This window comes from Cydia splendana, chromosome 22, assembly GCF_910591565.1.
Source record: "Cydia splendana chromosome 22, ilCydSple1.2, whole genome shotgun sequence".
NCBI classification, from domain to species: Eukaryota; Metazoa; Arthropoda; class Insecta; order Lepidoptera; family Tortricidae; genus Cydia; species Cydia splendana.
Window position 1 is genome coordinate 6,746,668 of NC_085981.1, and position 12,143 is coordinate 6,758,810.

General features: G+C 41.9%; 1 protein-coding gene across 1 annotated transcript in view; it reads left to right on the forward strand.

Annotated features, from left to right (window-relative positions):
* Positions 1-210: 210 nt before the first annotated feature.
* Positions 211-12,143, forward strand: part of LOC134801444 (ankyrin-1-like) — a 164,368-nt gene continuing 152,435 nt past the window's right edge. Inside the window, exon 1 of the mRNA XM_063774008.1 lies at positions 211-291. Within this exon, the coding sequence (XP_063630078.1) occupies positions 226-291 (66 nt within the window). The 5' untranslated portion in view covers positions 211-225. The remainder of the gene's footprint in view (positions 292-12,143) is intronic.

Genomic DNA, 12,143 nt, shown 5'->3' on the forward strand with positions numbered 1-12,143 from the left:
TACTAAATCTCAGAAACCGAAACACATCAGTTTAGTCGACTCCTGAATTCCTCCGACTCCGCATTTGCCATTAATGCCGTATTCAACAACTGGCAAAAGCATGGCGCCTAAGTCTTCATCAATCGGAAGCTGTAGCTACCACCCTTATTACCTACTCAACAGAGTTGACTGAAAACCGTCAAGCAGGTGAGTGTTACACGCGCGCGCAGTCCCGCGAGTGCCGCCATGGCGGTGTGGTGCGGCGCGCGCATCCTGCCGCTAGAGCGCCGCGTCTACTCCATCACGCTCGTGGTAAACATGTACTAAAGTTATAGTACCCAATTATGTACACCTGTTTTCTTACAGTTCAAGAATAATTCCCAAAAATAGTTGGATAAAAAATTTGTCAATCGCATTATTTTACCTACTCGAAACTGAAAAATCGTGGGGTGCAGGGTGCAGACGATGTCTTTAAAACTAAAGTATGTTTTGAGATTGGCAATGCTGCTGAAGTGTGGGTTAAAATTAAGCCATGGCAAATTAGCAATGATTCGATTGACACGATTTTTAAGCTGTGGAGGTTTTTTCTAAAATATGTGTCAATAACTGGGTATCTATAATTTTAATTTAGCCTTAACCTTATAAAGTTAACTAAGTTTTAAGTTGAAGTTTTCTCATGTGAATCTTTGTTGAGTGGTAAAGTGGAAAAGCGATTACATACAGTGATATGTGATACATGTGAAAAGAAAATCATATTTTTCAGTGAGAATCATACGAACAACATGCATTTTGGTTTTATAATTCGTGTATCTTTGTACTTGTCTGAATAGTTGTTTCAATACAAGTTTCCATAACGGTGTCAAAATGTTACGATAATATAACAATTTGTGCTGGTGTTTAAGATGTTATAGTTTTATTCGAGTCTTCTTTTTCTTATATTTTCTATGTCGGCATTTGTGAATTAGATTTTGCATCTAAAAAAGTTTTGATCGTTTCCGATAAGTTTCCAATGTTTTTATTGTTTTCCTTTGCCTTCTATTAATTTTGAAGATATGTACTTAATTATTTTTGCTACTTGTCTTTATGTCTGGAATAGCAATTAGTCATAGAGAAACTAGATGTTCTTATTCGATTAGCATGAGTTCTAATTAATTATACGTGCATAAATCAAAAAGATGTTCCGAGGAAACCGTAATGAATATTCAATTTACGACGATAAAGTTGTAAACTTGTAACGTATTTATTAGTCAACTCCTCGTTATTTTAACTAGAAATATTTTATGCAGTGGAAAGCAGGTAATAATGTCTTAACATGTAAATTGTTATCATCTTAGGGGCTGTCCATAAATTACGTCATCGATTTTTGACCCCCCCCCCCCCCCCCTAAAATCATCCAAAAATCATGCTTCGAATGACCCCGTTTCCTCCTACGTCATGCTACCATCATCCGATGTCCAGACCCCCCCCCCCCTAATTAGAAATGACGTAATTTATGAATAGCCCCTTACACAAATTGTAAGTACCTACCTATATGTTTTACCTTTTACTCAAGACGTTATTTACGTTTATTTTTCGTATACGTACCTAGTTCATTTAAGTATATTTGCGCATTTTTTACAAGCTTTTATTTAACTTGTAGTTAACTATGTGTGTACGGGTCAAATCTTGCAAGCTAAATTTGACCCACTTTCCGACTTCCAATGAAGCTGAAATTTTGCATACATATATATGTAAGTCGGATGACAATGCAATATTATGGTACCATCGAGCTGATCGGATGATGGAGACAGGAGGTGGCCATTAGGAACTCTGTGATAAAACAATGCAACCTAATTGTGTTTGGGGTTTTTAGAATTGTCTCGATGAGTATTCGTTGTCTGTGGAAAGAAACGTACAGTTAGCAATAAAAGCTTGTACCAAAAATGAAATTTTTGCCAAAAACTTATTTAAATTCAATATCAAACTAATAAATATCGCAAAGTTTAATGAAATTTAATTAGATCACTCATATATATTTATTCTGTAAATGTAAATTTAAATTTATTTTTGTAACATTCATTTCATAAGCTGGTTAAATCGCAATTTTGACAAATGTGGCACTATTCTGCCACAGGGTACAGTCAGCATCAGAAGTTGCTAAGCAGGCCAGGTGTTCAAAATGATCTTGACGCGACTTTATTGTTAAGAGAATACGAGCGTGTCAAGGTAATTTTGAACACATCGCGCGCTTAGCAACTTCTGCTGCTGACTGTACCTCTATTTAAAATAAGTCTAGTTGTTTCCCGTTCTAATGGTATCACTTTCATCTCGTATCTCGCAAACATCTTGAATTTGCATGACAAGGTAAAATAAGTAGGTAAGTACCTACTGTAAGTAGCATCCAAGATCTGTTAACCTGTTCTACTGATACCTACCTTAAGTGATATCATGAACTTGCAATCTGATCTCTTAACCTTGTTCTTAATTTCTGCCAAACAAGACATATCATTGGCCAGCAATATCACAGTGAAAAAAGAAAGAAACATCCAAATCAGAAATGTAATCGATTATATACTCGATGACGTTTCGATCAATCGCGGAACGGTCACGATTCTGGAGTCGATTCTATCTGAGATGTAATTCTAATCATTAACAACTAGCTAGCGATCGTCTCGAGTGGACCAGTATAAGTATAACCCAGATTTCGTCCAGTTGTTATGGGTCTTGAGATAGCGGTTATTTTGTTTAGGCTGTCTCACGATGAAAATCGGGAGCAAGAAGTAGCTAATCTTGCCGGTCATCTCATATCGCTACGGTTGTTCGAGTCGCCATGCGAAATAATTTAATAGACTCGAACGAGGCGTCTGGAATGCAATAATAGGTATAGGCGTGTAAAGAAAGATTTACATTAAACATTCACGTTGTTATAGGTTTTTCAGTCGTATTAGGAGCATTTTCTTTAGAAAAGTATTATGAATTAATTACGCTTAGATGAGGCAAGATGTAATTGAGAATTCCGTACAAGTGATCACTAGCACCGGTGTTCATCTGGCCAGTAGCCATACCATGAGTTGACACTTGATGTTTACGTTAATCCATCTCGCTCGCACTGATGTATTGGTGCGATAGAGAGGGAATGCGATCGCACGCCGTCGCTAACGTCAAATGCCATAATTATATCGGTTTTTTAGTGATGGGTTTTACATTAAGCGGATGCCTTGTAGAAACATATTTATTAGACGAAATAAGGACCACCCTACACTAGTTCTACAAATGCTCGCAAAATGACATCAGGAAGAGATCACCGAATATCCCTCCTGTGCGTAACAAATATACTGATAACCTTCAAGAAATAGAAGAACAAATAAATAAACGATTTATCGGATTGTCACGCTGCATGAAATCCCGCGGCACGACTTCCCGGCCTCCGTTCCTATTGCTTTCGTGAGTGCGGGCGAGTTTTCTCGGAAAAACCAGTGTAACATGATTCAAAGATTTATTTGTAAAACGATCATACGTACCGATGTGAATTTGAGTCTCACTAGGTCGATTATTATCTTTATCTTAGACAAACGCTGCCCTCTAAATTCGTATTAAACCATTACTAAGGTAGAATGCAAGGGCTTTCCGAATCGCGATCTAAAGAGGTCCTTGGTACGCTTGGCTACGTGATACCAGCTTTGGACAAGGTCACATGCTTTTGGTAAACGTGGAAAAATGGCCTTCACGGGCTCTTCAGTTGTCCTAAGGGCTTACCACGAACATCGAAAACCGAAGTCACTATTAGCCTCTATCGCTCTTGTATGTTCGAGTGGCTTCGGTTTGACCCTAATTGGCAAAAGCGATTGGACCACACCTCCGATTTCCAGCCTACGACTATTTCCGCGGATAATGAACGCTCAACGTGCTGGTTGTGATTTGCTGCTCTGTTGGTTGTCCATGACTTTGCAAATTATTTCTACCTAAAGTTACTAATAGTACTCTAACAAGCCTGCAACGTACCTATGTGTTTTGGCCAAATAATCCCCATCCTAGCTCGAAGCCGATTGAAACAGTCATTCTCTCAATACTGAGTATTCGTGATATCACGTTCTGTTGAAGACCATATTCGTTCATAGACTTTTGATTTTCGCTAAGCGCATTGCAGTTTTTATTTCCTGCACCTATGCGCAGTAATTTGGGCACACCATTGCAGCAGGAGGGCTGTGAGGTCTCGCACCTTCAACTTTACCCGCCATTATAATTCTCTCCAGGCTATCCGGGGAGCGACCTGACCTGAAACACATACACCCTTTCAATTTATTCGCAGATGTATGGGGAGTTTTCACCAAATGTAGAAATTTTAACAGGTTTCCAATTCCAACTAAGGGTCTCCCCAGATATATCGACGTGCATTCGGCAAAATCCGCAATAAGAATAAGCCGTCAACGCTTCGGTAGGCGCCAGCCGATGCGAGCCGAGCCGAACGACGATTTTTCGCTCTTATTGCGCAGACATAAAGCTTTTTCCTGTCGGATTTTGTCGATTCCGCGTCGACATATGTGGGGAACCCTAAAAAGCAATGAACATCGAATGATAGCATATGATAAGTGCATAAGTTTAAGGGGTTCGATTCGAACACACGACCTCCGATTTAGTCGCACGTGTATCCACTTTGTTAACAACTTTTTCATAACGAACCCAATTTTAGATCGGGTAGGATAGGATATCGCACCGCACATCGGCACTTTGCCGCAGTTCTTACCGATCATTTTCTTATCGGCACCCGGTGCACGTAACGACGTATCGTAATCGATATATGCAAAGATGTAGGTAAGTACCTAGGTACTTAAACGTTTCAAGAAAATAGTGAAAAATCTGGAAAAACATTAACATACCATCATCAATCATATCGATTACAAACCTAGAGAAATATCACTACAACCACATTTCCTACAGTCCTACACTATTGATTTCTAATTAAACTTCAATATTGCCGACTGTAATGTACTTTTTTTTAGTTAAGTTATGTTAGCAGCATAGCTATTTAGGCAGAGGTAAACCGAAAACAAGATGGAAGGACGTAGTGCTAAAAATATGATTGAGTGCGAAGTATCCGAAAACGACGTCGAGGATAGGGCGAAGTGGAAGGTAAGACACGGAAAGCTGACCCCATCACCATGTGGGATATATAGCTCGGAAGAGAGAGATGTTAGGAGAAAAGTTGAAACTCATATGGCTTTACAGTACAGTAAAAGTCGTCAAAATACATGTACCGTGGTGTAAATCGTGTACTCCACTGGATTCTGAATGGTAGAAGAGCCGGCCGCAAAATTTCTAACCGACTTGATACCACGATGAAATGCACAATGGTTGCCCAGAAAAGTTATGCTAAGTCCGAATTCGATAGTCTGCCACGGCGGAACTTGCCGAAAGTACGAAAAAGAAGGCCACTTCCGGTGCGAAAAAAGGGGCTGATTTAACCCATCTGATACCGAGATAGTAGTTATGGCAGCAGTTAGAAATTTACATGTAGACACAGAAAAGCGAAGTCTGCCACTATTTTTTTTGCCGGAAGTGCTTGGCAGACGCTCTCAAAGGTGACCATCGGGACCCCTAAATTAACCCATCTGATACCACCATGAAACCAATGCCAGTCGGTAGGTATGAACTCTCATGTCAGGAATATATAAGTCTGCCAAGGCTTTTCCTGCCGAAACACCATGGCAGACGAGATTATGTAAGCAAGGTCGCCATCGGTTACCCTACACTAACCCATCTGATACCACCATGAAACCAATTCCATTCGGTAGGTATGAACCCCCATTTTAGGAATATATAAGTCTGCCAAGGTTTTTCCTGCCGAAACACCTTGGCAGACGAGATTATAAGCAAGATGACCATCGGTTACCGTACACTAACCCATCTGATACCGCCATGAAACCAATTCCAGTCGGTAGGTATGAACCCTCATTTCATGAATATATAAGTCTGCCAAGGCTTTTCCTGCCGAAACACCTTGGCAGACGAGATTATGTTAGCAAGGTGTACATCAGTTACCCTACATTAACCCATCTGATACCTCCATGAAACCAATTCCAGTCGGTAGGTATGAACCCTCATTTCGGAAATTTTTAAGTCTGCCAAGGCCTTTCCTGCCGAAACTCCTTGACAGACGAGATTATGTAAGCAACATCCGCATCCGTGGGACCGGTATACGTGATTACTGTAGGCTTATTTATTACTTTATGCTTTTACATATTTGTATATTATTATGTTATTAATGAAATATATTTATAATTTATTAAACCTATACCTAATACATTGGGAATTCATTACCTGCTTACGGCAGTAGTAGGGAGTAGTGGGTGAGTTCTGGCTCACTTAGCCAGGCCAACAGTCCCTCCCCCTTTTTTTCCCTTGTTGAGGCCCTGCAACCTTACCTTGAACCCAACCTAATGTCATTGTAGCTCGAATCTAACCTTATCTATTTTTATTGCTTTTAGAAAATATTCTAATAACAATTATCTACTTTTGCAAAGTTAAATGTTGAATTCTTTATTTCGCAAAATGGAATTTTAATGTGACTATAATGTATGTGCAATCTACTTAGAAACTGGGTTTAGAAATATAAAAACACACATTTTATATAGGATTATTCAAGTAATATTCTGAACATATGAGATATAGTAACATCATTACTTATTCTGTGTACAGTGGAGAAAACATGCAAGTTGACATTTTTCGTTTTAAAATAAAGATAAACTAAACAGTATTTGCCACAAACCGATGTAAAAAAAACTTTGCAGTTGTTGATTACAATACCATATCTTAAGGCCCCAGTACACAATGGGCCATCGCCGGCCATTCCAATGGACGCATTTATGCGTTAGAGGGAGCAAATGATATTGCTATCTCATTCTACCGCATGGCTGCGTCCCTTGGAGTGGCCGGCAATGGCCCATTGTGTACTGGGGCCTTTACAATTTCTCTCCATGAACATTTTATGATACCCAACCAACCTTCCGGTTTTCGCCCGAATGAATTAAAATATTCACCAACACCATTGACATCAATATAAATGGCTATCCGATGTCGGCCAGGTTTAAAATCCGGATCTAAATTGATAATAAGCAATTTAAACAGGTGAACAGGTAGCTGAACAAACATTGGCATTTTGTTGGCTGCAAATACATTCGATTCCACGCCTATATTCATTTTACTCATATAGTGTTACACAGAACTCATTTGCTGTCAAGAATTACCGACAATTGTCGTGTTTCTTGTGACAATTGTCATTAGCTTCGCAAAATAAGTACTTAGTATTTGGCGATATAATGGAGTTTTTATTTTATTAACATGTTGGTGGCAAACAAGCACACCGCCCGTCTGATGGTAAGCGGTTACCGTAGCCTATGGAGGCCTGTAACGTCAGTACCAACTGTGATGTCGACAAGTGTCGCACCTGCCACCGTAGTGAAATAGAGGCCAGGCCCCAATTTCACATCGGTGACAGGTGCGACGAATTGTAAAATCACTATCGCTGACGTCACAGGCATCCATGGGCTACGATTACCACTTACCATCGGGCGGGCCGTATTCCTGTTTGCCACCATCATTGTATTATTTAAAAAAAACTTTATTATATCGGAAAAAACAGATATTTCTCCTGTGAAGTTTCTGACAATTGTCAAAGATCTAGAAGAATTGTAGGTAATTCCTGACAGGTAATGAGTTATGTCGGAATTTCGTGACAATTGCAGTGTTTCTGTGACAATTGTCATAAACTTAGCAAGAGAAATATCTGTTTTTTTTTCCGATATCATAAAGTTTTTTTTTAATAATACAATGAGGGTGGCAAACAGGAATACGGCCCGCCCGATGGTAAGCGGTAACCGTAGTTCATGGATGCCTGTGACGTCAGCAACAGTGATTTTACAATTCGTCGCACCTGTCACGTTGGTGAAACAGGGGCCAGGAGTTAAGTCAAAAGCTAGTAAACAGTAATCTCCTCCGTAGTCCTCTCTAACTTTCAGGCAGTTTTATTAACTTCTTATGGTATCAATGTGGAGTATAAATAGTCTACTATACATATATCCCAAAAACTTTAACGTTTACGTTTTTAAATACAGGGTGACCTTAGCCATTGGACAAACCCTGAAATCCCACATAGGGTTACTTCTCAGAAATGCTCTAACGGTAATTTCTTTTTAATTAGAACAAAAGATAAAATATTAAATTATCAAACAAAAGTTAATTCCAATAATCGACAACAAAAAGAAACATACTGTATTAATCATTGGCAGTGCTTTTGACAATTTGTTTGAAAATGTGCGGCAATGATGACATTTGTCAAAAGTCAGAATCTTATTAATGTCATAAATAAAAAAGATAATCAAAACGGTCGAAGAAAGTTTCAATTAATTTAATTTAATGTAATAATTTAATAATTAATAATTTTAATTTTTTTTAATCTTATTTAAAGCCGCAATCCGATGATTGATTGACACGATTGTTCTCCCAGAAGGAGGTTCGTGGGGTATTTGACTTTGGTACGGTCGTATAGAGGGCGGTCTCGTGACCTCCAGAAAATTCCGACTTTTGGTCTACCGCTTCCGGTCAGAAAAATGTTCAACGGCCCGGCTAAACGGTTAGACTTAGTGGGGGGGTGCTCGACCAAATGTCATAGAGGGACCCTGGCAGTTTTTGACGCCGCCATTTTTTTTTCAAAATGGCCAACTTTTTTTTTTTAATTTTTTCAAGTTTGTCCTAGCGCGCTGAAATTTTGGTCACGGAATCTCGGGGTCCTCTAGATTCGTATGGGGAAAAAAAAATTCGAAAAAATCCAAGATGGCGGAAAAAATGGCCACTTTTATTTTGTATGGCAACTTTTAAACGGTGCGAGATAGGTGGGGGGTGCTCGACCGAATGTCATAGAGGGCCCCGAGACAAAACAAACTGCATTTAAAAATTTTCAAACGGGCCGACTTTTTTTTTTTTAATTTTTTCAAGTTGGTCCTAGCGCGCTGAGATTTTGCATGGCGAGAGATAGAGGCCTCTAGATTCCATGAAAAAAAAAAATTTTGGAAAAAATCCAAGATGGCGGAAATAATGGTCATTTTAATTTTGTATGGCAACTTTTAAACGGTGCGAGATGGGTGGGGGGTGCTCGACCAAATGTCATAGAGGGCCCCGAGACAAAACAAACTGCATTTAAAAATTTTCAAAATGGCCGACTTTTTTTTTTTTTTTTCAAGTTGGTCCGAGCGTGCTGAGATTTGGCATGCGGCGAGCTAGGGGGCCCAAGATTACCATGTGAAAAAAAAATTTTGGAAAAATCCAAAATGGCGGCGGACACGGGCAAAATTCAAATTTCCAAGTAGGTAGGCAAATTACAAAGTCAACTGTCTTGATAAGCGAAGCCGGCGGGCCGAAGGCCCGACGGCGAAGCGTCGAGGCTCGCGAAGGCCGAAGGCCGAGCTCCGCGTAGGGCCGAAGGCCCGAAGCGTCACACGAGAGGGGGAAGTTGGAGCTTAAACACGACCCAATAGGAAAAGTGTCTTAGACAAGCGAAACGGCGGGCCGTAGGCCGAAGGCCGTAGGCCCGACGTGAGCTTGTCAAGACACTTTTACTATTGGGTCGTGTTTAAGCTCCAACTTCCCGCTTAAGCCCCGAAGCAAAACCAACCCTCCCAAGTGTTTTAATAAGCGAAGCGGCGGGCCGAAGGCCCGACGCTGAGCTTCGAAACCCAGCGAAGGCCGAAGGCCGAGCTCCGCGTAGGGCCGAAGGCCCGGAGCGTCCCTTACGAGCTCCCAAGCACGCGAGGCCGAAGGCCGAGCTGCGGGAATGAAGTGCTCGCATGCGGACCTTTTCTTTCTAGCACAAGTACAACTTCATTTCTTTTTCTCTTTGGAAAACAAAACTATAGCACAAATAACAACACCAACAACAGCACCAATAACAACAACACATAAACAACAACACTAACAACAGCACAAACAACAACACGCGCACCGCGGGGCCCTCGGGCCCCGCGCACAGGGCAAAATCTAGTTAATCTTATTTAAAGCTGCAACACGACTGTTTAATTGACATGATTGTTCTCCCAGAAGGAGGTTCGTGGGGTGTTAGACTTTGGTACGGTCGTATAGAGGGCGGTCTCGTGACTTCAGAAAATTCCGACTTTTGGCCTACCGCTTCCGGTCAGAAAAATGTTCGACGGCCCGGCCAAACGGTGGGAGGTAGGTGGGGGGTGCTCGACCAAATGTCATAGAGGACCCTGGCAGTTTTTGACGCCGCCATTTTTTTTCAAAATGGCTGACTTTTTTTTTTAATTTTTTCAAGTTTGTCCTAGCGCGCTGAAATTTTGGTCACGGAATCTCGGGGTCCTCTAGATTCGTATGGGAAAAAAAATTTCGAAAAAATCCAAGATGGCGGAAAAAATGGCCCCTTTTATTTTGTATGGCAACTTTTAAACGGTGCGAGATAGGTGGGGGGTGCTCGACCAAATGTCATAGAGGGCCCCGAGACAAAATAAACTGCATTTAAAAATTTTCAAACGGGCCGACTTTTTTTATTTTATTTTTTCAAGTTGGTCCGAGCGCGCTGAGATTTGGCATGGCGAGAGATAGAAGCCTCTAGATTCCTATGAAAAAAAAATTTTTTGGAAAAAATCCAAGATGGCGGAAATAATGGTCATTTTAATTTTGTATGGCAACTTTCAAACGGTGCGAGGTAGGTGGGGGGTGCTCGACCAAATGTCATAGAGGGCCCCGAAACAAAGCAAACTGCATTAAAAAAAATTCAAAATGGCCGACTTTTTTTTTTAATTTTTCAAGTTGGTCCGAGTGCGCTGAGATTTGGCATGCGGCGAGCTAGGGGGTCCAGCATTACCATGTAAAAAAAATTTTTAGAAAAAACCAAAATGGCGGGCGACAAGGGCAAAATTCAAATTTCCAAGTAGGTTAAGCGAGCCCGAAGGGTGAGCTTCAGGCCGGGAGGCCGAAGGCCGACCCCGCGTAGGGCCGTCAGGCCCGGAGCTTCACCCCGAATATCCAAGCGTGCCCCACCCCCAGTAATTTTGGGCGAGGCCGAAGGCCGAGCTGCGGGAATGACGAACAAAGCAAAATCCTATACAAAAAGTGTGTTAAGCGAGCCCGAAGGGCGAGCTTCAGGCCGGGAGGCTGAAGGCCGACCCCGGCGGAGGGCCGAAGGCCCGGAGCCTCCACCCCGACTCCCAAAACGCGAGGCCGAAGGCCGAGCTGCGTGAATGCAGTTCCCCCAAGCGTTCTACAAAGTCAACTGTCTTGATAAGCGAAGCCGGCGGGCCGAAGGCCCGACGGCGAAGCGTCGAGGCTCGCGAAGGCCGAAGGCCGAGCTCCGCGTAGGGCCGAAGGTCCGAAGCGTCACACGAGAGGGGGAAGTTGGCCTACGGCCTTCGGCCTTCGGCCCGCCGTTTCGCTTGTCTAAGACACTTTTCCTATTGGGTCGTGTTTAAGCTCCAACTTCCCGCTTAAGCCCCGAAGCAAAACCAACCCTCCCAACTGTTTTAATAAGCGAAGCGGCGGGCCGAAGGCCCGACGCTGAGCTTGGAAACCCAGCGAAGGACGAAGGCCGAGCTCCGCGTAGGGCCGAAGGCCCGGAGCGTCCCTTACGAGTTCCCAAGCACGCGAGGCCAGGCCGAGCTGCGGGAATGTAGTGCTTTCACGCGGATCTTTTCGTCCTAGCAAAAGTACAACTTTATTTCTTTTTCCCTTTGGAAAACAAACTACTACTACTACTACTACAACAAAAACAACAGCACCAACAACAAACTACAAGAAGACCGCGGGGCCCTCGGGCCCCGCGCACAGGGCAAAATCTAGTCATACTATTTATTACCTCAGGAGCTACTAACACATACAGGTTGCTCCAAAGTAAAAAAATCGTAATTTGTTATAATACTTTGTATACTGGTTCTAAATACCATTGACTGTAAAATTGTATTGATTTTATGAATAAATTATTGAATATTGAATATAAATACCCTAATGCATGGACACCCTGTATATCAACTTGAAAGAAAATGTTTAATATTTCTTTATAGTGCGACTCCTTAGCTCGATTTAGTATGGAGGTAGAGTCTGGCTAATAAAAGATGAACCTGCAAATATGCGGTCCTGGTCTGACCCATCCTAAATCCTGTCCCATCCGGCAGAAAGCACGA